The sequence below is a fragment of the Pocillopora damicornis genome, chromosome 9 (assembly GCF_964200805.1).
Source record: "Pocillopora damicornis chromosome 9, jaPocDami1.2, whole genome shotgun sequence".
NCBI lineage: Eukaryota > Metazoa > Cnidaria > Anthozoa > Scleractinia > Pocilloporidae > Pocillopora > Pocillopora damicornis.
In genome coordinates, this window is record NC_142678.1 from 2,880,853 (window position 1) to 2,908,549 (window position 27,697).

General features: G+C 38.6%; 3 protein-coding genes across 3 annotated transcripts; 2 read left to right on the forward strand and 1 right to left on the reverse strand.

Moving 5' to 3' along the window:
• LOC113684260 (uncharacterized) lies at nucleotides 1-10,345 on the reverse strand. The gene is made up of 3 exons (XM_089183492.1): nucleotides 10,240-10,345; nucleotides 4,723-4,809; nucleotides 1-3,969 (listed from the first exon to the last, which is right to left on the reverse strand). The coding sequence occupies exons 1-3, from the start codon at nucleotides 10,247-10,249 to the stop codon at nucleotides 1,991-1,993; spliced, it is 2,076 nt and encodes a 691-aa protein (XP_089039618.1). The 5' UTR covers nucleotides 10,250-10,345; the 3' UTR covers nucleotides 1-1,990.
• On the forward strand, nucleotides 10,304-27,652 carry LOC113684259 (sodium/glucose cotransporter 4). Its single transcript, XM_027201603.2, has 15 exons — nucleotides 10,304-10,660; nucleotides 12,826-12,897; nucleotides 13,691-13,795; nucleotides 14,422-14,481; nucleotides 18,217-18,321; nucleotides 19,126-19,231; nucleotides 20,386-20,466; nucleotides 21,300-21,508; nucleotides 22,340-22,475; nucleotides 22,972-23,079; nucleotides 23,690-23,840; nucleotides 24,574-24,742; nucleotides 25,312-25,527; nucleotides 25,805-26,000; nucleotides 26,528-27,652. The coding sequence occupies exons 1-15, from the start codon at nucleotides 10,565-10,567 to the stop codon at nucleotides 26,743-26,745; spliced, it is 2,028 nt and encodes a 675-aa protein (XP_027057404.2). The 5' UTR covers nucleotides 10,304-10,564; the 3' UTR covers nucleotides 26,746-27,652.
• Nucleotides 14,709-17,113, forward strand: LOC149039630 (uncharacterized). The gene is made up of 2 exons (XM_089183495.1): nucleotides 14,709-15,076; nucleotides 15,428-17,113. Exon 2 carries the CDS (start codon nucleotides 15,883-15,885, stop codon nucleotides 16,717-16,719), a length of 837 nt encoding a protein of 278 aa, XP_089039621.1. The 5' UTR covers nucleotides 14,709-15,076; nucleotides 15,428-15,882; the 3' UTR covers nucleotides 16,720-17,113.
• Nucleotides 27,653-27,697: the final 45 nt, after the last annotated feature.

Genomic DNA, 27,697 nt, shown 5'->3' on the forward strand with positions numbered 1-27,697 from the left:
GAAGGGTATTACAAGACAATTGCTTTAATACCAATTGAGTTTATAATGTAAATTGGCCACCATAAGTTGACGTTTCGAGCGTTGGTCATTTGTCAGAGCGAAGTTCTTTTGGATGTCACGTAATGCTCCATGCACCCTTAGTCTACAACTAGACTAGACTACAACTACAACTACAAGTGGGGTTTTAAATTTTTTTTTCAAGAAAGAGGCTAGAGCTATGGAGCCCAACTCCGTAGTAAAAGATGTAAAAAAATTGTCAAATTATCTACAACATTTTGACGCAAATGAAGACTTAGGTATTACTTCATATTTGAAAAGTGACCAATTTGAGATTAAAAAGTTAAAAAACTCAAATAAACTCTTAAAAATAAAACAAGAGTACATGAAACTGTCTACTTCAATTTGCAATTTCAAGTTCAAAATCTGTGACTGTGATTGGCTAAATTTCTCATATGGCGCACGGCATGTGTGGTTGTAAAATATGTCTAAAGGGGAGGGAGGAGGAGAAGATTATAGTTTCAGTGTTAAGCCCCGTTCAAACGGTCATAATTTTTTATGATAGTTTCAACTATCAGGCGTATTTAAACAAGAACTATCATCGACTATCACCAACAACCATGTAGTTTGGACATTTTCAAATTCGACCTGATAGTCGATGAAATATTTTTGCTGTTTGAACGGGCGGATGATCAGCAGTTTTGCCAAAAACAGGCTCAAACCGAAATGGCAAATGGTAAAATGACTGAAGTAACCGTAAAAAAATTCCTAAAATATCTCGTAGTCCATTCACATCATCTCCTTGTAGGCTTCAGTATCTTCCACACGCAACTTCTTCATTAAAATTTCAAATGCCCCAAACTTTGCTGACCTCAGCGCGCGCCTTTTTTTTTAACCAATTACGCGAACCCGATGCGTGATTTTGGCAACTAACAGAAAATATCATGAACCATTCGAATGCAAACAAGATAGTAAATGATACTGAATAAAAGTTGAAACTATCGCAAATTATCATCAACTATCATGACCGTTTGAACAGGGCTTCATGACATCATAGTTAGTAGAGGAGACTAACTATGATGACATATATCGCTTGATTGTCCACACTTACGCTTTTGATCAGACTGCCGGGCACGGTCTCAAATGGACTGAATGCCAGGCAGTCAGAAATTTTCACAAAAATGCTACTGAAAACCTCAGAAAAACCTGTTGAGTATATTCAATGTTTGTTTAGTAATGTTGGTTTTTCGGTAACATACCAAAACGCAGAAACGTTCCAGAACGCTCAAGCTCGGATAATTTGTCCACTAAAGAACCAAATTAAGTTTTTAATCACTTGACATTCCTAAACAAATATCTGATGCTCTGTAGAAGATTCAATGAACAATTTAGTGGCATTTTGGTGAGAATTTCTAAATACTGGGCATTCAGTCTATTCGAGACCGTGTCCGGCGGTCTGATCAGAAGCTTACAATTTCTAAGTGTCGAAAACCGAGCGATATTAAAGTATGCTCAAGCTCGGAGAATTTGCTCACTAAAAAAAAAAGTTAATTTTTGGAATCGCTTGACATTTCTAAACAAACATCTGTTATTCTTAAGAAGTTTGAAAGGACCCTTTGGTGGAAATTCTGTGAAATTTCTGACCGCCGGGCATTTGGTCTATTTGAGACCTTACCCGGCAGCGACAACATCGACCAACAGTATACCTAAGGATAAAACAATGACCTCCTCTTACTGCAGACCTATGTAGCTTCATCTTGAAGTGTGAATCGGCCCCTAAGTAATAACTGAGGTAAGTTCAAGTGAGGAGGGGGAAGTCTTTTTCGAGGAGATGAAGATGTTAGGTCTTGAAAGCTTAATCATCTCGTTTACAGTGGTATTGCTGCTCCCCATTTACGGGAGACCGAGATTGGTCCGTCGCAAGTGTTCCTAGCGATTCGGGGCGCGATCGGGAGCCCAGGGTGTAATCCGATGTTCGTGTGCATGGCTTCAGCTAGCGTCTAGCCTTTACGATCGCTGTGCTCTTGCTGGTCGAATTAAAGCGTTGGTGAATCGCATCCGATAGATTCCGCAAGTAAATTGCAGTCAGCATTCCTTGTAGAAGAAAAATAATAAGACAGCGTTTGAAATGCCAGATAGAGATGATATTTTGTTGAAACGCTTCCCCGTCATATCGCACATTGTAGAAAAACGGACCTTTAAAGTCGGGAATTTCATCAGCGCTTGCAACACTTTCGCTTCCTGCATCAGGCCTCACAATGTTTCCTCGAACAAGTAGAGAGCTTAGACCCCTTTTTAAGGCTTCGTAAAAAGCTACGTGATCGGATATATAAGTTCCGAGGGCTTCGCGTGTATCAATGAAGGACATCTTGCCAAATGCAACGGGTAACCAGGACTTTCCCTCTAACCGAGCGAAATAGCACATTGCTCCCATTCGTATATGAAGATTACCTTGGCAGAAAGTAGTAGATCCCATCGAAGCTTGAGAGTATCCCATAACTGGGCAAGGCGCACATAACCGGATAGGAGAGGCTGACCCAACAAAACGACTACATTTAAGTTCTGCATTCGGAAAGATTACTTTGATTTCCTCCAGGATCAGTGAGAAGGCAGGGATGAAGACCCTTGAAGAAAAGTGTGGTATGATGTCGATCCATTTTCTAGCTGTTGGCCTTCCTAAAAGACTCACGACAAGTTTTTCCCCTTCATGCCAAATTCCTCCAGTGTTGTTTCTAACAAATATTTTAAGGACTCTATGGAGGTAAGGAAATAACTTTGGGTGAGGCGGAAATTTTGCCACGTAAAGAAGCACTTCCATCAGCAATAAGAGGCAACGCTTCTGGAATTCAAACCATGCAAATATGTCAAGCCAATCATAGTTCTTGTACGAATATCGCACTTCCATATCTACGACTGGCAACGTCGATAGGTCAAGATCAGTCGCGTCTACGAGATAATCCAAATAAGCTTGTGTTCCTTCTCCATCTTTTGTGATAACACAACAGTTGTGTAAAAAGAAGGTAGGCATTTTCAATTCCAGGTAATTACACAAGAGATAATCAAGAACACCTAAAACACACTGCGCGTCTACTACCTCACCAAGATCCGCCAAGGGTGTTTTACATTTCTGGACGTAAACATGGTGTAAGATGGCCATTTTAATCTGGTAAGAGCTCAAAATGTGATTAACCAGTAAACATTTTAATACTCTGTAACAACGGCGATGACATTCATCTAAGGATTTCATCAGACAAAGCTCGGCCTGAGCAAAGGACACGTGGAAGCATTTCCGACAATCTGGTGAACAAGGTTTTGGTACAAGGTAGCAAGGATGTTCTTTAATCAAGTTGTAGAAATTTGACGGAAAATTTTCGTCCTCAGCAAGTTCCGCAATGAACTTATCAGTACATGAAATTGCTGGCATGATATCAACTTTAATGTCGAATTCTTTGTGGTTTGCGCCTTTCCACTGCAATTGAAGACAAGGTCTATGCGCTGTGATGAGCAGCGTACCTGATTCCCTAATTATTTCGTTTTCATCATCTGTCATTGTTTTCACAGTTGCTGCAATCATTTCTGTAAACATATCACCAAGATTTTTAAGCCATACTTGCCGGTTACTCTCAAACGTTACTCGAACGCGTCCTGGTCTACATCCCTCATTTAAGGTCAGTTCTCCCACGTTTAACTTGATGTTGAAGTCAAACTCATTGGGAAGCGCTATTTTTGTATTTTCCACGAAACTCCCGATGGGCAAAATTTCCTTCACCGAAAAAAGCTCGCCGTAAGTTACAACTCGATCTTGTTTATCTTTGGGTTGCTGAACTTTCAACTTTTGACCCTTTTCGAGGATCACAGACAGTGCTTCGAAAACGGATGACGCTATATCATTTACTTCTGAAGAAGATACTTTGAAGCTGCAGTAGACGTCGTGGATCACTTTTAAGAACACACTTAAGTTGATAATCTGATCTGAAATTCAAGAAGAGTATCTTGAATGGACACACTTTTTTCCCCTTCGGTTTATTGCAATACTTAACAGTTATGGCTGGTAACAGGAGACAAGCTAGAAACAATTAAAACATAAATTTGGCAATGCAATATTGCAGCGGTTGGTGTGAAAAATGGACAAAAGCATTATTGCATAATGATAGCTGACCATTAGCCTGTTCCAGAACTCAATCAGAGGAGAAGAGTGAAGGAGCGGGCGAGCTAGAAATGGCTAATGTGGCTGACAAGGAAACTGCTGTTTTAACCTTGGGCTTTTCTTATGTACGTCGAAAACCTCTAAATGGACAACTCGCTAAAATGGGTTCTTTTCATCAAAGAAAACGATCAGATAACACGTGATACGCTGTGGAAGTAAGGTGAGGTATTTTTATTGAGAATTTGACGTATTGTTTTATTCCTTAGAGCGGTCGTAAATATTCTCATACAAACTCTTATAATTCCGCTATGACTGTTATTGTGCGAGATGACCATCTCACAGCTGGAGCTTGGGCCGCCTGTGGTTTGAGTTAAGTTGGATGATTCATTTTGGACTCGAGTTTATAACTCGCAGCGGTGAAATAAGTGTGAACCTCATTCTCAAGAAGACATTGGAAATGAAATGAAAGTTATACCGCAGCCCTTATATGAAGAAGTAGACTTCGAGCTTGGAGGTAAAGAGATCAATTTAAATTTATTTCATTAAAAAAATTGTGGAGGAGAAATCGGGTAGCTTACGCTCATCTAACATTGCTCCTTCGTCCGTTTCTTCAGGGTTGACGTCATTTACTTCAGGTGGCTTTTCAGTAGGCAGATGGGAACGATCTGGAAAAGGAAATATTCAGCATTGGTCGCTCAATAAATAAAATTATACTCTAAGAAACTGTTGTTTGCTGGCAGGTGAAACTCTGAGTTGAAGATCATCCTAAGGTTTCAAAAGGTAAATAAGCTACCTCCGCGAGTTTTGAAATATCCCAAAAGCGCTAGCTTTTTGAAGGAGTAAAACAGAATGTTATCAGTTATGAGTGAAATGAACGAATCTGACGAGGTAAGATTTTTTCTGTTTTATGCCCTGATGTCGAAGTGAAATATTGAGAACTACGTAACTGAGGTAACATTTCTGCACAGGGCAACAGACTACTAAAAAGTCACTTTTTCAGAATAATGTCTGAAGGTCTCGGGTAACATATTGAAACAGACACAAAGTACTTCGAACGCCTCTTTGTGCCTTTTTTCGCTCGCAAAACTGTCCCAAATGCAGCTTCGTGAGTCATTCGCCATATACGCTTCGAATTTGATCATGTGACCTGGTACGTCACGCCGGTGTATACTTAGCTAAGTAATCACGGCGGATAGTGGTTCGAGTTAAAGCAGTTCTATTTCAGGGTATGATTATTCGGATTTTGGGGCCTCGATAGAAGGTGAAAATAATGATAGGGCGTATGAGCCTGTTGGTTAAATCAGGTCCTAGCGATTTGAACCGCCAGGACGAACCAAAAGTAGAGCGCGAGTCAGAAGAGGATCATGGGCATCAAGAACCCGTGCGCCGGGGCCGCCTCAATCACAGGCAGACAACCCTGTGGGTTTGAGGCCACGTGACGTCAGTTATTTGATACGCTGGTTAAAATCTTACGTTGTTTGTAATTTGCAACGGACGTAAGACGTAAGTGATCCCGAGAAATGTTTCACAAATACCGCAAATTGTAACATTTCATCCCCAAATCCACTTAATGACAGTAAGATAAATAAAGTTCACTGACCTTCGTTTTTCTGTGTTGTCTCGAGTGATTTTGCGGGGTTTAAGGAAGGTTAATTCCCCACTTTGCACTGATGCCCCTCCAAAACATCAGACAATCAGAACGAAGCTACTACTGGCAGCTTCGTTCCGATTGGCTAATATTATTTTCCGTTTGCGGAACGGAAGTGGTAAAATAGTCTTAGGAGAGGGCTGGCTTGTACCGTCTTTCGACGACACACTATGCGCTGGCGTGAGGAGGGAGGGGTGAAATCTGAGCTCGAATGGTGATTAATTTCCTTAGAACAATACGGTTAATCGAAGGCTTATGATCGACCATCATCTGCCGTGTCGACGGCGGATGATGAGCAAATGTCGGAAATCGAGCAGGCTTTTGAGGTGGTTAGAGGCGGGCAATTGCACTGATTTTTGTCTTGGGTCTTAAACGTTTATCGAGTTTTAACGTTCCCGAAGCTGGGAGGTGAGCAACATTTGGAAGCGGAAGAAATTCGGCGAAGTTCTAGAGGCTTGCCTAGACGGTAGTGGAAGTTGCACGCCTTGTGATTTTCCTTTGCCTTTTGAGGGGCATCAGTGCAAAGTGGGGAATTAACCGTCCCAAAACTCCGCAAAATGAGGGCGATGAAGTGTTACTATTTGCGGTATTTATGATACATTTCTCGGAATCACTTACGTCTTGCTGAGATCGACCGTTGCAAATTACAAACAATGTAGGAGTTCAACTAGCGTATAAAATAACTGACGTCACGCAGTCTCAAACTCACATGGTTGTCTGCCTGTGCCTCAATCAAGAAAGCGAAGAATTGTGAGTCCAAATTGTTTCTTTAATTGATTTTTGATTTTACAAATTAGCTGACTGACATTTGATTTTAGCTTTGATTGACAGTCGGTGACGCAATCGTTTTCGTAAGTTTACCTCGAGATCAAATGACACGATTTTGAGCTGTGAAAGAGAAAGTATTGTTCCTCGCTAGCTAACCTGTAGTTTTTCTTCTGATCCGTTTCTTTCCCGTTTCGCTGACCTGTTCTTTAGTAACTTTTGACTGGATAACGCCACAGAAGTAATTTGTTTTGTAACCAGTTTGATTTTCAGTATTGTAATTTCGTATTTTCGACATTTAATTTCATAAATCGCTCGCTGTTAGAGTTTTAGGAATTGTGTATTGTCTCTTACAGATCGAATAGAATCAAAGAAAGAATTATACGATTTGTATTCAGTCAATTACTCGATAGCTACTTTATCCCTGAACCACAACAATTTGTAAAAAACATAAGCATGCGTAGCATGCAAGAGTCATTTTAATGGCTGGGTGGGTTGAGATGGGACAGTTGGTATACTTCATGTTTTCATTTTTGTCACGGAAAAGAGCATAACTTTCAAAAAACGAAAATATCGCAGAAAGACAGAAAAAAATCTAATTTATCTGAACCCACACAGATATTATTTGAACTACTTTCTCTGTTATCTAAATACTTCGAAGTTGAAATGAAATCCATCGATCAGGTGCCACATTGACCAAGCCAGGTCTCAAATTACGCGGAAGTATATTTTTGAGGTAACTAACTGTAGACGAATAATTTTGACTTTCTCTCTCTTGGAGGAACGGCAGTAAGCAGTCTCTTTCGCAACCGATATTTGGTCTCGTCACGCAACGCGCGCTCTCTCTTTCAAACGGGAAATAGAGGGCGTTGTGAGACGAGACCCAACAACGGCTGCGAAGGAGATAGCAGTAAGCGTGGCACCGATGCATTTCATTTTAACTTAGAAGTATTAAGACAATAGAGATAGTAGATCACATAATATCTGTATGAGTTCAGATAAATTTAGTTTTTTCTGCTTTTCTGCGATGTTTTCATATTTTGAAAGTTATGCTCTTTGCGGTGACAAAAATTAAAACATTAAGCACACAAACTATCCTATCTTAAACAGCCCAGCCAAAAAAACAACTCTTGCATGCTACGCATGCCTATGTTTTTGCTATACGCACGCAACTTCCGAAGACCGCGGTGAAAATATAAACATACACACTTGTGGAGGTGCATTGGACGGATTCATTTCTGAGAGTAGTTTTCCACATTATACACGTTTCAACGCGTTTGAATCGGTTTAAAGGTTTCTTGTATTGAATTTGGCGAACGATTAAAGATTTCTCGGCTTTAAATGTAAAACACAATGCAGCAAAAAAATAGGATTCGTACATGTAGAATTGAAAATCCTCTTAATATTAACCTATTTTTAACTTAGTTTACCCTTCTGTTGTCTAGATTTCTTGTTTACAGCCTCATTGTAAGTCATATCTCACATTTGTGACAGTTACAGAGCTGATAACTGTTCATTCAGGTGAAACCAACCATACAACTTGTGTCAGTTCTTTATTTCTTTCATTCAACATCGTGATAAGAATTGCTATTGTACTGATTCTTTTGTTAGAAGGTGTCAGTGAGGAAACTGCCAATCAATGTGGAGGGAGGAAGAAAAAAATCTGCCGTCAAGAAGTAGATGTGAAAAATAAAAATTTGGAGGCTGTTACAGAGGAACAGTTGCAGGCAGAACCCAGATGCATTGTGCAGCATCCAGGAGTAGGAGACGCTTGAATGAATTGAAGGAACTGCAGACTTCCTTAATACTAGCTTAGAGCTAAAATCCAGCCATTTTTGCACGGAATCCTTTGTAGTTGTCAGCTGGGAAATAGTTGCTGCAAATTTGACTCAAACCTAGTGCCCAACTGTTAGGTTCTCTTTTTCTTCGAACAAATGCAACCTACTGCCGCAGCACACTTTTATCAGCTGGAGATTGATGAGGGCTAACTCCGTCTGCATTTGTTTTGTTATAAAACATCACTACACAGCGCTTTCCTGGTTTTCGTTTTTTCGATTGAAATCCTGTTGTTTTCCTTTCATATCATATATGTCAATGCGGCTAAGAGTGGTACAGTTTTGGATAACTTGAGCGTGAAAAAATATACATATTTTTTATAGTTAAGCTCGCAATTTGAGAAACATTATGCTTGTTATTTCCGTCGCACGATTGTGTCGCTGACTTGGTTCGTTTTTTTCAACCAAGACACTATGCTGTGGGTGCTAGGCAGTCTCATATCATGTGCTTTAGTGGTTTTCTCTCTAAGGATGTCGGTTTTTTTTATACACGATAAACGAGGGCGAGTAATATATTGTTCACTCAGCTGACAGTGGTACATTTTTTAAACGAGTAACCTTGTGGACAAGATTGATCTCATCATACTTTCCGGTCGCAAATGAGAAACAACGCATGAGTGTGGTGCTCATAACAAGGCGTTTCTTGTAACTTCGGTTTACAGCATGTTTCTGTCATTATTCACTTCCACTGGAAGTCAGGCTTAGGCAGACGAATGTTCTATATGTGCTGTTCAATGTTAGTTGTAATCATTTTTCAAGAAGTCTCAACTAGAGACGAAACGCGTTGGAAAAATACACAATGTTACAACAGTAAGAGGTCTTCATTTGTTCAGCTCACTAATCTCTGTTAAAAACGATAAATAAAGGATAAATCTTGTACATTTCTGGAACTTGGAAGAAGAGTTTCGCTCACGAAACCAGATGAAGACCTCCCATAATACACGACAACACTATGCGCTCATGTCACGCTCACTCCAGAACTTATGGGCTTGAGGTCACAGTGATATACACCGGACAGAATCCTAAGTTAAAAGCTTTCCGGCTAGGACTAAAAATACATCTATAAGTAACAGACTCGATAATGGTCGAGAGGAAAGAGAAATAAATATATTTTTTTAACCGCTGTTTGGCATGGCAGGCAATTTACCTGTGGCTCTGAATACAGATACGCGATCCGTCGCGTTTCGACAATTTGACCTTTTTAGAGAAAGTATTTTATTTCTCACTTCGTATTTCATAGTCTCTAAATGGTGACTTGTACCAAAATGGTACAAATCTTTTTTTCCCCGCTCGGTAGCAGCTGGACAGCAAGGGCGAAGTTGACGGTTACTTTAAGGTCTTAACTTGATCCTTTTCACTGCCCACTGTGACGTATTTCATCACGTGACCTGGTCAGACCATTTTCAGTATACATATATGGCCGTCGATTGAGCGTCAAAAATACTTGTGGAAAATTTGGTTTTGCACGATATATCGTTTATTCGCTCATCTAGGATTCTTCAACTTAAGAGGAATGTATTTGGACAAAAAAAGAGGGGAAAAGTTTGCCTTCAGTTACCCTTTAAGCACACATCTCAAGGAGAATGAAACTATGGAGAAAACAATAGATTTGCTTTGGGACTACAGTTTTGTTCTGGATAGTATGGGATTATATGGAAATATTTCCGTGATCAATATATTGTAGCAGGCCATCATTTACAACTAACGAGCCTTGAAGATTTTCAAACACATTTCGTGTCTCCGATCTTTGCATCGAAGCCGCATTTATTATGAGCACTAATCCTTACTTATTGTCAGAAAAATTAACTCCCCAATAATTGTTAAAAGCAAATTACGTCGAAAAATACCTGGTTCCATTGTGACGATGATTCAGTAAACAATAAGAAGAACACAGCTCAGTAAATCAAGAGCGTAGACAACAGCTTCCTGCCTCGCAATTTACTTGCGCTAACTAGTTTTGTTAGGAATCAGACACCAATCTAAAGCTTTTTTTCCGGGAACCAATCAGAACACACATTTATGGCAACAGTTTACAATTGTTGACCAATCAACGTTGTTATTCCGTGACTTCGTAATCCTGCGAAAAATTAAACCAAAAGAGTGACATTGGCATAATCATTTATCTTACACTAGTGTGGGTTGCGTCTAAGGCGAAGTTGGGTGGTGTTAATTATGGCTGAAACTCAATACAAACCGCCCGGACTGGAGGCATGGGACATTGTGATAGTTGTGCTGTATTTTATTGTCATACTTGGTGTTGGACTTTTCGTGAGTATTCCTCAATTCAGTGTGCTGTTTATCTTTTGAGCGAAGCTGAGCTTAGCGAAGCCTGTGTTCAGCTGTTTCTTTGGCCCAACACCCAGCCCACCTGTGCTTTGTTCATTTCAAAGTCGGCTCGATTGGGTATGAATGTCACAGCTTCGAATTATTTTGTAGGTTTGAATTGCTAAAACTGCAATTTAATGGCATTAATATCTCGGCAATTTCCACCTTTGTTGACGGGCTTTTAGCGTGTTCTCGGCCGGAAAGAACAATAATAATAACAGTAATTAACTTGTTTGGTTTTTATGATCTCGCTAAACATCGTACACCTTGCGCTTTCAGAGGTGACAACTATTTCTGAGTTTGCCTTACTGCAGACGGGTCTCACAAATCTTAACGAAATTCCGACTAGATCACTGATACACTTTTAAACACAAGGAAATTGCAAACGCGTGGTCTCAAATGTTTACACATTTAACCAACGTAAGTTGAGAGCGAATTCCTTTCATCGTAGAGTTACAATATCGGTGGGTTAGACATAATCACATGAATTAAGAATGTTTGATTATTCATGTGATAACCTCTTTATTTCATATTTATTTGATAACAAAATTTCCAAAGCACCTGTTGGTTTTAGATATTCCTTAACTCTAATATTTATCGTACGTTTCATCGATAATAAGTCGTAGTTAGCGAACAATGCTATTTCCGCTGTTGCGGCTGGTAACATTAATACTTGTGTATTATTTCCCTGTAATCTTTTGTTATGTCGAGTGTGCTAATTTAAAAACAAATATTAAGTTGCTGTTTGGGAAGAACTCAATAAAAAAAGAAAAAAGTTTATCACTTGGGTGAGGGCTCCACACGCAAATTTTGTGCATAAACTTTGACACAGAAAAAGCGTCTGACGTTACTGAATATGTTTGGTTCTTTAGAATAACGAGATATGAGGCGATTGCATGACAGTCGACAATCGTGTGAAATCTGCTACGTGAAAGGCATGTGAAAAAATATTTGAAAATCATGTGAAAACATTTTAACACTTCCTGAAAATTAACCCATGATTTTCACACAGTTTTCCAATTAACACTGAACACTGGTTCTAATGTGGTTTACTGTAAAGCAAAACAGAAAACTAGATACATTCTTTTAGTAAAGCCTGGACACAAACCTGAACTGATTGTTCATGAGTCTCTGTGAATTTTTTGTGGAGCAACTTCAGAATACCCCGCAACTCATTTACATGTCATTGAATAAGAATAGCGTCTATTGTGTTTTTTTTGTAATTAATCCAGACAGTAATTACTCAAGCACATACTTGGCGGATGCCTGCGTTTGAAATTTGCATTCAAGAACTAATGATACAGATCCTTTAATCAATTATGTTACGCATAAGTTTCTCTCAGGTTGATTTATTAAAACAAATAGACCTTCTTTATCAATTACATGGTTTCCTGGTAGTAACATACTCACAAATTGTGTCAATCAGTGACAGTCCAATACTAAAACATAAGTGATGGGGAACAATAAGCTCTAAGTATTCACTATTTTACCTTGTTGGTCAGTAAAGATGTTCCTGTTTGTCACTCATATAGGATAGCAACAAGTACCCAACAAGAATCCTTAAAATTTCCCAGTCAAATGCTCTACCACTGTCCAAGCTACAGGCAATATACTATGTTGCCCTTCTAGGGTACTCTTATGTTTCCTCTCTCTCCCCTCCCTAATTGTGACAAAACATCTTTCTTTATTCAATTACCAGCTAAAATTTTACTACCTAGTTATGCTCATATTATGCATTACATATTGTTGATTTCAAAATTGTCTGAGATGCTTATCACATATTAACTTAGTATATACGATAGCCAAGCTTATGTAGATACCAGCTTTGTAGCTGAATGGGCCACCGTGAATAAATAAATAAAGTTTATCTTATCTCTTATCTCATCCCCGGAGGACAGTGGTACTTGCTAGAGCATCAGACTGAGAAATCAGAAGGGCAGAGGTTTGAATTTTTGCAGAGTGTCCTTTTTTTTCGTCCTATGCTTAAAACTAATGATAACATCCTTTTACTATGGATGCCTTCAGCTGAAATTTTATAACTTCTATTAAATCTATTTGTGAATGCCACTGTTCACAATGACCACAGTAATTTGTATAATTTCTTACAGGCTATGTTCAAGTCCAACCGTGGAACTGTCAGTGGCTATTTCTTGGCTGGACGATTTATGACCTGGCTTCCAGTATGTAAAGTTATCTTGTTTCATTGTAAAGAAGGCTTTTATTGATAAACCTTTCATTCCCAAGTTCTCGTTACTGTTACCACACAATCCTTATGATATTAGAGTGGAGAATTTGGTATTTGATCAACTAATAATCCCCTGATTGATTTATTTCTTTATTCTCATCACTTGTCTGCTTGATAATGTATTGAAATTGTAAGGAGAAATTCTGTCTTGGTCACTCATGGGAGTTAAAGATATAAAACCCTGTTCCATGTTGTTATTGGGTTTCTCTGTCTTTTTTTCTTGCATTCGTTTGACCTGTAATAGGAAAGTATATTTTAACAAACATATATGAATAATCTTTGTGGCAACTAGTTCTCTTTTAATATTATTTTTGGGGTTTAGCTCCTTTAAACTACTTTTGTTTTAAGTGGGTAAGTTGATCTCCCAGAAGGCCTCCTTTCTGGATTTGGTTAAATTTCATATTTTCTATAAATTTGTGTTATATCCTTGAAGCATCAATATATGTTTTATGGAAATGTGTATCTCACTTACCTGGAGATTATAAGAATTAAATAATTAAAATGTTATGGCTCACTTTTTGAAAACTGAATAGTCAGGTCCCCATATTATGCTACTTTTGCCAAAAATTCAATTTCCAATCCTTTTTTTCTGCTTGCCATGGCCACTAGAATAGTGGCAGCTTGGAAGGGTTGATAAAAAGACTAAATGTGGTGAACTGTAATAATTCTTTTATCAAATGGTAGTTGAGATTAACATCATGTTAATGGAAAATATGTTTTGAAAATAGGTTGGTGCATCACTTTTTGCAAGTAACATTGGCAGTGAACATTTTATTGGATTAGCAGGATCAGGAGCAGCTGGTGGAATTGGAGTTGGAGCATTTGAGTTCAATGTAAATAGTTTATCAAAAGTTAATTTGTTAATTTAAGCAGATGAGATTTGGATAGAGTTGTAATATCTGAATAACTGCTGGTGTTTCATTACCAATACCCAATGGAATTGGTTGGTACCTTGTAGGAATGGAAATAAGCTTGCACCACAACACAAAAAAAAAAAAAATAAACAAACAAAAACCAAGAGTTTGTCAAGATTTTGTCATTTTTTTAAAAATTCTATGCTGTTTGATTTTTTGATGAGGAGCAAACAGTTAAAAAACCTCATATGCAAAGATGGGAGTGGAGCATTTTGTTGATGTAAAAAATTAGTTTGTCAATTGAGCCTTTGAGTTGTGAGTTTTAGAGGGTTGCTTTGTGCAGAATTAAGATTAGAGACAGTGTGACTGTCCTGGAAAATGCTGTGAATTAGCAAAAACCTCTGCTTGTACAGGACAAGGTGCAGCAGATATTTTTGCATAATCTGATATAACTGCATGAGCTCTCCATGAAATGGCAGACACTTCAAAGATGAAAGTCTCTCACCTTTGACTCCAAAAAAGTTGGTAGATATAGTATCTGAAGGCTTGGAGTAGACTGAGTTGTTGAGACTAGTGATTCTGATTTTTGTTTGTTCTTTTATTAGGCAATAATTCTTCTACAGTTGCTTGGCTGGGTGTTTCTACCAGTTTATATTGCTGGTGGGGTAAGTTTTCATTAAACAATTTTGCTTAAGCAAACAACTATGTCAAGATGTATGGAGTTTTCCTCTTAAAAAGAAAAAGCTTTGACATCTTTAAATACCAATGATAGCTAATTATTTTTTTCTGGCCACATAACAAGATATTTTGATAGAATAGTCCTTTTTACAGTTTTTGGCGCCATATTGGATTAGTAACCGCCCAAACACGATAGCGAGGCTGCCGGTGACCCGATTCGGGCATTGCATAAGAGTTTGTTGGTGTTTTCAAGCGTTTCGTTGGTTTGTCGAGTCTTTGGTGGGATGAATGAAAGCTTAAGCGTCGGGGAAACATCCTCCGCCCCTCGAAAGAGAAGAGGAAAGTATTGTGCAGCCTTTGACTGCAATAATAGCGCCTATAATGTAAACGGTACTCGTACAAGTTATCATTTCTTCGAGTTTCCCAAGGACGCTCAGCTAAGGAATCGGTGGTGTTCACTTATCAAGCGACGACACGGACAGGACGGCTTTGTTGTTTCCACCGCCACTGTCCTCTGTCATGAGCATTTTCGGGCAGAAGATATCTCGAAAAAACTTTCTGGTCGCTGGAATTTGAAGACAGGTTTGTGATATTGTCGAGCTTTTGTTGTGTGCGTTCGTGATTTGAGCTATGAAAAACTCAAAATTCTAAGATATTTTGATCTTTAGAAACAAGGATTCGTTTAATTTTTCCCAAATCAAAGATTTTGGTTGTTTTATTCGACGATTGTTGTTTTATTGTAAACTTTATGATTTAAAGTGTTTCATGTCTTGTGATTTTTGTCATTGAATGATAGAATATTTAATGTATGCTTATTAATATTGCTGGACTTCACAAAAGCAATCAATTTAATTGCAGATTAACTCATAATAAATAAATCTGAAATGATTACTGTCACATTTAATAAGTTTTATTTATTTATTTATTTACAAGGTGCAGAGCCATGTATATTTAGCTGGACAAAGCAATCAAACCAAAGAAAGGCACCAAAGGAAAGAAAGATGGATGAGTCAACTGTTGGAGTAGCAGCATCAGCATTGCAGTTTGGATCCTGCTCAGTATTTCCTTCTATTGATGCGTCAACTGATGCTGCTCATTCATTTTCAGAGTGTGATGAAAATGCAGCTGAAGTGGAGTGTGAGTCCCCTCAAACAGAGCCTGATTGTGTCCTTGAACTGCAAAGGAGAATTTAATTACTTGAAACTCAGCTAGCTGACTGCCAGGAAAAACTCAGTGAAGCAGAAAAGGAAAATGCTGTGTTATTGGAACGTCAATTTTCCATTGACAAAATTAAAGATGACAATGCTGCTGTTTTATTTTACACCGGATTCCCAAGTTATGAGGCATTAATAAGCTTCTACAAATACATTGAGCCAAAGCTTTCCAAAATGCAGTACTGGAAGGGTGAAAATCTAGTAAAGGAAAGCCAGCCTTATCAACTTGATGATAACAAGAGTAAACCTGGACCATCAAGGAAGCTTACTTTTCTGGATGAGTTCCTACTGGTGCTCATGAGACTGAAAGCTGGTCTATTTGTACAGGACCTTGCCGACAGATTTGGCATCAGTGCCAGCCTGGTTTCCAGGATCTGCATCACCTGGATAAATTTGCTCTATCATGAGCTCAAGGACCTGTTTCCATTTCCCACACAGGAGCTTGTTCGCAAAAACATGCCTAAGGAGTTTGCCCAGTATGCCACAACCAGGATAATTTTAGACTGTACTGAGCTATTCATTCAGCGACCATCTGCTATGCTGGCTCAGTCAGAGACATGGTCAGATTATAAACACCATAATACTTGGAAGTTGCTAGTTGGGGTAACCCCAAATGGACAGGTCACTTTTTTGTCAGATCTCTGGGGTGGGCGTGTGTCTGACAAGCAAATAACAAGAGAGAGTGGTGTATTAGATTTGTTGCAAGTGGGTGATAATGTCATGGTTGATCGCAGATTTGACATTTCTGCAATTGTACCTGCTGGCGTTACAGTAAACATGCCACCATTTTTGGCTGGCCGTGATGAAATGACAGCAGCTGAAACTGAAGAGACTATGAGCATTGCTTCAGTGCGCATTCACGTGGAGCGTGCAATTGGCCGCATTAAGACCTACCACATTTTAGATGGTACCTTACCTAATACATTGAGCCCCTATGCAACACAAATTTCAACTGTCTGTGGCCTTCTGACAAACTTTTTACCCCCTTTACTACCACCGGCCAATCTTTGATTCTAGTTTTTGCTTTCTATTTATTATTAGGTAGAAATGTTTACTTTTTTTGCATTTTAAAATTGTGGCAGAAGCCCAGCTATCAGTCTAAGCCTGCTTCCTGTAATCAGCCCCTTGGGTTCCATTAATTTTGTATTCCAAATAATACCACTTGCATGTCAATGCATATTAATAACTATTGGGATTCCATATAGTAAGTTATCATGGAACCAAAAATTCCCACTTTATTTCATTTAAAAATGAAATTGTACATGTATTTTTACACAGTGCATGCTAGTAATTTGTTCCCTTGAGCACAATGTGGCGGTACTTGCGCGTTGACACAACCAGGTAATCGTAAAGCTGAATAAAATTTAGTTCGGGAAGCTGACGTAAATCAGTGGACCATCCGAGAGCAGAGATTTGTCTTAAAGTTTCATCGTACTTGAAGTCACCACTATTTTCCGTTGTATTCTGTTGATCCTGAGCAGTATTATCGCTACTTTGCCGCTGATACTCACCCGGTCGTAGCACATGTCGCATGAGTATCGCGTAGACTTTTAAAACCAAATCTGCTTTTATTCCGCCCGTCGCTTCCGAATTAGAACGCAAAATTTCCCTTAAATCCTTCACTTTTAACTTCTGGATATCTTCTAGCGTTGTAATCTGCATATCCTTGCAAAATAGCACCATTTTAGAAGCGATTGAACCACGAAAGACTTCTCCGATCAGCTGTATTTACTGTTTTTGCAATACGCAGGTCACCGGCAGCCTCGCTATCGTGTTTGCGCGGCTACTAATCTAATATGGCGCCGGGAACTGTAAAAAGGACTATTTGGCTTTCTTCCATTGTAACTGAATTCTTTGAAATGGCCTCTTATACAAACATAGTATTATATTAGAAAATGCCCTGAATGAAATGGCTTTAAATAGGAATTACTAATTAGGAAATGAATGTGTCATTTTCATTTTTCTTTTCAAAATTGCTTGATGCTGGCAACACAAGAGATGACAATTTCAATACAAAAGGGTTAATAAATAGCAACAATTTGAGATGCTGTGTTAGACACTGGCAAATGACAAATGGTTAAAACTGAACTAGTTACTTTCGGCTTTTAAGAGTAAAGATCTTCAAATTAACAATGAACAAACAATTTCTTGCAGTTTTTCCTCAGTGTTTATTTAAGAATCAGAGGAAAATTGATCAAAATTTGAGTCTTTTTGTCATTTGCCATAAATGACATGCCTGAACTCACTAACTAGTATCAATTAACCTGGTGCATCAGTATCCATATTCTCCTTAGTGTTCTCCATACGTTGCCTAAGGTGCTGGCAAGGAGAATTTGTTTGACAATCAAGAGCCTCTTAAGTTGGTGATCATTTCCGTTATTCTCACATCCTTAATGTGTGATTCAGGGATGATGTTGTAAGAGGAAATTAGGTGCTAAGTAACTCTGAGGGGTCAAAGGGTTAATTACTAACATCAGGATGTTATCTTTTTTTCTTTGTTGTGTGCAGATCTGTACCCTTCCAGAATATATTTCCCGTCGCTATGGAGGAAGAAGACTTAGAATGTGGCTTTCAGTTTTGTCTCTTCTTCTGTACATTTTCACAAAGATATCTGTAAGTTGGTGTCATTTTTGCCATACTTCAATTAAATTTTCCATTTATAAATTAAGGTATTCATCTGAAAGGCAGGCTAGATGAAATGACGAGTCTAGAAATTTGCCATGTACTAAATGAACAATTTGAATAGGGCTATAAATGAAGAGGATAAAACTCTACTGGGGTCATGATTCCTTAGCAAAAGCTGAATAAGCTAATGAAAAGGTTCTTCTCCAGAAGACTCCAAGATTTCCAAATATGGTATGGTTAATACAGTTGAGCCTGTATTAAGCTGTCACCTAGGGTAATGACAAGGTGACTGCTAAATTCAGGTTGACCACTAAGCACAGGTCCCACGGTAAGGAGGTATTATAAAAGGCAATTAAAAAAAATTCCATTTTATGCCATGATTGACCACTTAATGTACAAAAACTTTCTTAAAAATACTACTAGGCTAAGCGTTATTACCAATGAACAAAAATCAAAAAAATTTGAGAAACAATTTAGCCGTTGGTTATACATTTTCATTAAAGAAAAACAGTCAACTCAGTGAAATGCATGACAACAGCACCTGCACATGATGCATACAGCCCAATTCTACAGGCATAACTTGTACACTGTCAAATTATAAGCATGACAAATACACTATCATATTAGTACTGAAATTGGGCTGGTGTCATAGCCAATCATGTTCAAGAGCTTTTTAAAGTTTTGACACGATCTGAAAACTTCTCAGTCATCTGGTAAGAAAAGGATGTGAGCTGTGAGATAAACGTCAGATGGATGTCTGGTATAAAAGTACTTCACTTACTTTGATTTCAGGTTAATTTATTTTCTGGAGCCTTGTTTATCCGTTTGGCTCTTGGTTGGAACTTATATTTGGCCATTTTGTTGATGCTGGGAATGACTTGTCTCTGTACTCTCACAGGTTAGGATTTTGTTTTTGCTCTTTTGTCCTAAGGGATGGGTAACCTGGAAGAGTTGAGTAATGGATCCACTCATCAGTGGCTGGGTATCCTGTGAAAAGACAGGAAGGCTTCAAGTGGCCATTAGGCTGTCAACCTTCTGAGTTTTTTCCCAAGCTTTCCTGATTGGAAAAATCTGTAACTTACATTTAGGAGATAGAAACTTGTTTGCATTGGTAGAGGAGATCATACATAACTTTGACAAAACTGTCTTTTATTATGTTAACCCTTTCACCTCTAAGTTCTAAATATCAATTCTTTGGGCTCTCTGAAATACTTTTCTTTAGATTTAGTGCTGAGAAGTTAGTTTTATTTTCATATAATTTCCTCAAGTGGGTATTTTTCTTGTTCCTCGTGACCTTCTGCTTCAACAGTTATCAGAATTGTGAGGATAATTTCTTTCTGGTCACTTTTGGGAGTAAAAAAAAATAACATGGATAGTTAGCATATATCATGCAGGTGACTAAATAAATGCTTTTGCCTGTGGTAATTGGCTCATTTGGAAATGATTAGCAGGTATCACTCACCTTTAAGTGGCTGCAGAGAAAAAAATTATGCATCAAGAGCTTAATTTCTGACCATTTTTTGGTATATTGATAGAAAAAACGAATTTTGTGGTTTTTATGTGATACACACTTCAAAGTGGTGGATATTTACCTCTTCTGTTCACTGCTCAGTAGATATCTACCACTATTCACTTCTGCTTTGGGATTTAACCCTTAAACTCCTAGAGGTGATTAGCATGTAACTTCTCCCTGAAATATCAACACATGATCCAGCAAACAGGTAGTGAGAGTATATACTCAGGTAGAAGTTGTTATCTTGATCTAACACCAAATTCTCACCACTAATTTACAAGGAAATGTGTGGTAGCTAGAGGGGAGAATTAATAATCAGATCCTGGGAGTTGAAGGGTTAACCTACATTCAATGTCGTGTATAGCTTGGTAGCTTAGATGGATGTTGCCACAACTAGTGTTCAAATTCCGTTGAAGCCTGAATTTTCTCAGGCTTTTTGTCTGCATTTGCTAGAAATGCAGCTCATCTGCAAGTATATTTGCTTTACTTGATGTTACAATGCAATAACCCACTCAAATTATTCTCTGGTATTTTAACAGGTGGACTGACAGCTGTGATCTACACAGACACTCTCTGTACTTTCCTCATGGTTACTGGATCATTGACAGTCATGGGACTTGGTAATTTTGTTTTGTTTGTGGCTAAAGAAGGCTAAGAAAACCATTTTTACTGTTATCAAGGATTAAAAATTTTGGTACTAAATGGTAACAATCTTTAACCCTAAATCTTCCCATTTTATAATCCCTCCCCACCAGAATCTTCTTACCCCTCAAAATCTCAAAAATACCATTCTATTGAGAATGTAACTCCTTCATGGTCAATCCAGTCTTGAAAATGTGACCCCATTGAGGGGTACACCTATTATGAGGAAGTACCCCTCCTCCTCCCTGGAACCTCTGGTGTTTTAAATTGCTTAAATTTTTTTATATCTTAAACTTTTAACTTTTATTTTTAAAATTTGAGAGTTTTCTGTTCCTGGGGATTTTTCTCCAAGGATGGAAGAGTTTTGGATCTAATACTTCAGCAGGATGCTCAGATGGCCTCCAAGTTGATTCAAAGTTAAAAGTCATTATTAACTGCAGATGGTCGCTTTTGTTTCATCATCCATCATATTGAGTTTAACCCTATCACTCCCAAGATCTCATTAGTAATTCTCCTCACTCTCTGACATACAATTTTATGTTGTTAGTCAGGAGAATTTGGTATTGGATCAACTAGTAATCCCCTTGTTGATATCCTTCTTCATTCTTGTCACTAGCCTGCTTGACATTGTATAAAAATTGTACGGTGCAATTCTGTCTTGGTAACTCATGAGAGTAAAAGGGTTAATTTGATATCAGCTCTTAAGGGCACCAGTGAAACTGGCCAAGTAATCAGTTTGAAAACCATTGCCTATACATCACTATGAATTCTAGAGAACCAATTTGTTAATTTGTGTTTATTTTGTTTTTAGGATTTGCTGAAGTTGGTGGTTATGATGGTCTAAAGCAAAAATATATGATGGCAGTCTCAAATGATACTTTGTACTCAAACAGCAGCTGTGGCCGGCCAAGGGAAGATGCTTTTGTCATGCTGCGAGATCCTGTCAACTCTGACATGCCTTGGGCGGGGTTCATATTTGGACAGACAATTGCTTCAATTTGGTATTGGTGTGCAGACCAGGTTTGTTATGAGTCTCTTGTATAAAAGTAGAAGTTATGTTAAGTAGTGACTAGAAATTAAGAGCTCCTCACAGCTTTTTTTCAGGTCCTATTTTCAATTACTCGTTTCAGTAGTGTTCTTAGCTGTGAGGAGCTCTTAATTTCATCTCTTCACCGCATTGCAAATATATGAATTTCATATATCTAAAATCATCATAGTGAGTAGAAGTTATTTATATTCAGGCAGGAAATGTTTGAGGCCAATTGATTAGTTTCTGATTCTATGCACTTTCTGAACACCTACTAGAGACTGAAGAGACTATTGTGAATATAGGACTTGTCAACAGAAGGAGCATGGGTTATGAACCTGTTCTGGTCTGTACAGGGCAAAATAAAAGTTGTTGAAGAAAACCAATCAAGTCCTAATACCTGTTATTAAAGGATTCTCTGGAAGTTTTCTGCAAATCATAGGTATTTTTGGCTTCCTCTTTTCTAAACAGGTTCAAGGTTCAGCCCTTAATGGTGAATCTCTATAGCCACAAATTGGTCAGGATTGAGTCCCAATCCTAACCTTTTGTGTTTAGAAATGCTAGATGGGGGGCCAAACCAGGTCTTGCCTACATCTCATGCATCATGTATTTTTTATAGTATGTTCTAGGCAGAAGAAGAGGAAGGTTTGCGTGGGGTCAAACCTCCCTCATTTTTTGCTCTGCTGTTTCTATTGTGCTATTTACCTTTTAGCATTGTTTCACCAACAGAATGCCTGCAACAGTTTAGAATTTTTAAAGGTTGTGCAAATTTAAACAATCACCTTTCAGCTTAGTATTTAGCTGTTTGTTTTCTATTATGCAAGGTCATTGTGCAAAGAGCTCTTGCTGCCAAAAGTTTGTCACATGCCCAGGGAGCCTGCCTGTTGGCTAGCTACATTAAGATTTTGCCTCTCTTCACCCTGGTTATGCCAGGAATGATTAGCAGGGTGTTGTCGCCAGGTAAGGGAGGGGGAGATGTGTGAGAGAGGGTATAAGGAGAGGGGGTTTAGATGAACTTATCCATTCCTAATACTTTACACCATAAGATCAGTGTATATATTCTCCACACTGTTCTTGTTACATCTTCTGTGGGATTCACAAGGAGAATTTGATCCCCATAGGATTCATGCAAACAAAATAGCTATTGTTTGATGCGAAGAGCAGCAACCATATAATGTGATACAAGCCAAAATGGCACCTTCAGGGAAATTGACCCAATATTTGGTGCTTGTATTTGTTTGCAGTTTTTGGTTCTTGTTTCCCAGTTTTTTAAAGGAATCTTTATAACATAAGACATTTTCTTCATTTTAACAGCAGCTTGTTCTGACATTTGAGGTTTCTTCAGACTATTTATTAATTTTTTTTTAATATTGGCTGGTATGACATCAATTTATTTATCTAAGTCCTTATTTCTCCAGCTTTTCTTACCAATTTGCTGCTTTGGTTGTATCTCTAGACCGTGTTGCATGTAGTGTCCCAGAAAAGTGCATGGAGATTTGTGGAAGTGAAGTTGGCTGCACCAACATTGCATACCCAGAGCTTGTTCTCAAGCTCTTGCCAACAGGTAAGCTGCAGGTGACTATCAATGCCCTTAGAGATGCTGTGGTTGGATTTTTTTTTATCATTCTTTTCTTAGAGGGGAATCTGAGCTAGCATCCCATTCAGAGGGAATGATGATACTCCTTCTGCCTTTTGCTTGGGAAACTTGAGGATGAACTTCAGCAATGATAGATAGGTCTCTAGGGTATGCAGTACCTGTTGTGAAATGTATTTGAGAAATTTTCAGTGAGTGTTGGATGTTGGATTGCTTTGTTTTTGCTATTTCTTTATGTGATTGGTCCAGAAAACTCGTGCCCCTTTACTTTAAGTTCTTCTCGGCTCCTAGAGATGTTTCCCTTACTCTGATTGCCCTTGTGATTGCTTTAGTTTTGGTTTAAGGATTCTCAATCGAAAGGTGCTCCATAGTGAGTTTGGAGTAAAGAAAATAGGATTTGAAACGAAAATGAAACTGGATAGGGTCTCCTCTACTGATTAAATATGAAATTTCCTGGACACGTTTTTGCAAAACCCTATCCGTGTGTCATTGTCTTCCTTGAGTCATATTACTCCCTATCTCCTTAAAATTATTTTAAAAATTTTCTATGAAAATTTGAATTGTGTTCTCTTCTTTTTAGGTCTCAAAGGATTGATGATGGCAGTAATGATGGCTGCTTTGATGAGTGACTTGACCTCAATCTTCAACAGCGCCAGTACGCTCTTCACCATCGATGTGTACGGCAGGTTTCGAAAAAAGGCCTCAGTTAGGGAGCTCATGATTGTGGGAAGGTAACAGTGGTTTCATACGTGAAATAATTAACCAATTAATAATTAATCAATAATTATTAAAATTTTCCTTAAGACTCTGTATGACATTCTACCGCCGTTTAGCCTGCCAGCAGGCTCTCGTGTTGGGTTAGGCACAGCGAGTTACTACATCATCGAAAGCCACTTCTGGAAAAGTTGCCGACACCGTTCTTGTTACCACATTTTGACATCTTCTGTGATCTGTTGTCGAACAGACGCACAATGACGTGAAATCCATTTGTTTTTTTATAATAAGGAAGCAGTATTGTTAATGATGACATCATCTGTGCGTCTGTCCTTGAATGTTTCATAAGGAGGAACCAATCAAATTGCGTATGTACGTTAGCGTGTTATGAAATTGAAGTAGATACTTGATTTCCTCTCGGATTTTTGAACGTAGGCTAATCAGCTAATATCTCACCAGCATTTCGGATTCCAACCTCCGCAGCATAGTGGCACGTCAGCTACCATCAGCTGAGTTGTAAGGTTACATGTTGGGAGAGAATCTAGCAAATTTTTGTGGGATTTTGCTCACCCGTCGAAAGCTACGCGACGAAAAATAGCGTATTCTACATGAAAAATAGCGTACTTTCGATAGAGTTGCGCGTTATAAAAAGGCTCGATTCTTTGTAGTCTCGATTTCCGATGGCTCCTAAATGGCAGTTTGAATAGGGCCGGCCATTTCTTTATTCGAAACATCTGTGTGATTTTATAGGATCATGGTCGCAATAATGACAGGAATAGGAATCTTGTGGATCCCTGTGGTTCAGAGTGTACAGGGAGGTCAGCTTTTCATCTACATCCAAGCTGTCAGTGCATATTTTTCCCCGCCGATAGCAGCCCTGTATTTGATTTCCATCCTCTGGACGAAGGCAACGGAGAAGGTTTGTCATCTTACGTGCCTTTTTTTTTTCATCACAAATACAGCAAGATGGACCAAGTTAACCCTTTGACCGTAAGAGTGACTGATTGTTAAACAAATTCTCCTTGTCAGCACCTTAGAATATGTATAAAATATATGTACTGATGAAATGGTTTAAAGTGTTAACAAGAAAAGAAAGGTATTCTTTTTAAAATTTCTTACTTGTCGAGTTATACAGAGGTGATTAGTGGATAAATACTCTGAGTTAGTCTGAACATAAAAAAACAACTGTGTCACTTCACTCGTATGCGGAGCTTTTCTTTCGACCGAAGGAAGTAAATACCACTGTATTCTAGAACAAAGCATAAGTCCCAAAGGTAATCTACTGTTTTCGCCCTCGTTTTCCTTCATCAAAGAACTGCATGTATGGTGAAGTAGTGGGTAGTAAGGAAATTTTACCAGTAAATATTTGCACCTGTTCTGCGGAATAGATTTACAAGGCAACAGCGGCAGTGTTTACCTTTCTACGAGAGATATTCCCTTCACTAATTTACTTACTTATGTAATTTCTTTTTCTGGCGCACATCTCAGGGTGCATTCTGGGGTATGATCGTGGGCTTTATTGTGGGCGCAATACGAATGATCCTGGACTTCACTCACTTAGAGCCTCGTTGTGGTGAAGAGGACACTCGACCGGGCATCATAGCCAAGGTTCACTACATGTACTTTGCACTGATCCTCTTTTGGATCACAGTCTTCACTATTGTGGTAATCAGTTACTTCACTAAGCCGAGGCCTGAAGGAAATGTGAGTAGAACACTGTGTGTATGCATTTACTGAACTCAGCGGTCAAACGTGGGTCATGCGTAAATGGTCAGTTTTGTTCAGCCGCGCACTGAATTGCGCCGATTAGAACGCAAAGAAATAAAACAAAAAAAATTCTCACAGCGCGGGAAAACGCAAGTGACCAAGTCGCGATTGGTTGATTGATTGAATCTGATTGGTTTAGAAAGTTGCACGCATTTTATGGACCAATCACAGAGCGAAATAAAGCCTTGCTAACTAAAGTGTTAATGAACCTCAGACTGCTCGGTTGACCTGGTGGACATTACACGAGAAGCCATCGGACACAGATGTCATGGAGGAAGCCAGGGACGAGGAGATTGAAAAGCAAGAAATTCCTGAGGAGGATGACATAGAAATGGAAGAGATAGAGGCAGATGAAGACAAGGAGAAGGGAGCAACTGAGGAAACGCCGACCGTGACTTTGAGACCATCGAGTGAGTGAACACTTGAAGTTGTCAGTTACTATTGCTGTTGTTTTTGATGCTACACTTTCAATGTTTTGACTCAAAGCTTTTAATTAACGACCTATAAATTTTATTTTTCCAAACGCGGTCCTGACATTGTCACTTATCGCCCTCGAGAACATAATTTTCCCACCAGTTTGTAAATTTGAACAAGCAAGAGCACTTTCTGTCGTACAACCAACGCCAATCTGATGAAAAAAAGGGAATATCAGGGGAGTTAACGTAAACTCAAAGCAATCTGCATGAAGAGAACAAACTGCCTGCAGCGCGGATGAGAACATGGCGTTGACTTAGTCGTGATTACTATTAATTTTGCATCTGATTGGTTGAGAGAGTTGCATGAGTTTTCGGGACCAATCATAGATTAGGAAAACTCTCTCGTGTCAATTTGTGCCAAGCACTCACCAACCATTACGCGATAGAAATCTCGAGCTCATTATCTAATTATTACCTAGTATACTGTTGTTACTGCCCTCACATTTCATCTTGCCTTTCAGGGCATCCACCAGAATCGAAAATAAAGCGTTTGTACTCGTGGTTCTGCGGCTACGAGGCTGGAACAGAAGAAGCAAAGAAAGCAGCTCATGAACAACACGAGCGGCTGGCCATGATCACATCGCTTGAACGAGATCCAAGAGCGGAAACGTTCCTCAACATAAATGTGGTCATCATTCTTGCAGTCGGGCTCTATCTCTACATTTTCTTTTCCATTTAAATTTTTTTCAGTAGACAGAGTTGTCAGTAAATTTCGGTAGCCGGTCAAAATCACTTTCTAGTTTGCCAAGAGTATCCGGCACCTTTAACCACATTTTATTACAAGCGCGGAAGAAAAATCGTACAATTGTTGAAATGCAATCGAAAAAATTTGCACAACAGCCATTTTTCGGTTTTTTAGTAAAATTGAACGCATAATTTACCAGTAAAAGGTTTAGATGTGTGATAAGATTCCAAGTAGCTTGATAGTTCGTGCGAATTTCGTGGACAGCCTGACTAAGAAAGTTCCGAGTCTTGCGTATGGTTCTACTTTCAAACGTATTGACACCCTTAGTTGAACATGTTTTAACTGGTGTGACCAGTTTCTCTTATCTTGTTGATCGGCTCGTTTTACGTCCTATTTCGTTGAACACTAAACGATCTGAAGCTGCAGTGACAGTGTGTTACCTGGTTTGGTTTTGGTGACAGTAGTCCTGGAAAGGACCGCTGTCGGTTAGTGAGACGGGTCTACATGAGCGGAAGTCGTCGTATCCTTCACATGATGACTTGGTGTAACTAGTTCAACTATTGTTGTTTCATTTTTTCGTTAATTTTTTGTTTTTGTTTGAATTCTTTCGTATATTTGACAATTTAATCATTCGTTAGAGCTCATAGTTCCCGGTTACATTTCATGCGGTATCCAGATGTGATATGGTAGCTATGTTGGGCAAAAATGCTTAACGAGGTTTAATTGAGAAAATAGTTTTTGAAATTTTTATATACAGTATAATAGATTATATGTCATTTTCTTAGATTTGTCCAGAATTATATATTTATATCATGTAATTCCTAATACCCACTAATACTCTATAGCAAAACCTATATGTTTGGTTTTTGGTAACTGAGTGAATAAAGTTTTTTGTGAGGTAGTTTGATCAGTGATTTGTGATAATTAAGTAAGATAAATCACAAAT

Excerpts from the sequence above, each read along its gene's own strand:
- LOC113684260 (XM_089183492.1), bottom strand. Across the intron at positions 3,970-4,722 it reads AGGAGCAATGTTAGATGAGC|ATCAGATTATCAACTTAAGT; the intron begins GTAAGCTACCCG and ends CTTGAATTTCAG.
- LOC113684259 (XM_027201603.2), top strand. The coding sequence starts at position 10,565 with ATGGCTGAAACTCAATACAAACCGCCCGGACTGGAGGCATGGGACATT. Across the intron at positions 23,080-23,689 it reads TCTCAAGCTCTTGCCAACAG|GTCTCAAAGGATTGATGATG; the intron begins GTAAGCTGCAGG and ends TCTTCTTTTTAG. Across the intron at positions 25,528-25,804 it reads AGCCGAGGCCTGAAGGAAAT|ACTGCTCGGTTGACCTGGTG; the intron begins GTGAGTAGAACA and ends AATGAACCTCAG.
- LOC149039630 (XM_089183495.1), top strand. The coding sequence starts at position 15,883 with ATGCAGTACTGGAAGGGTGAAAATCTAGTAAAGGAAAGCCAGCCTTAT.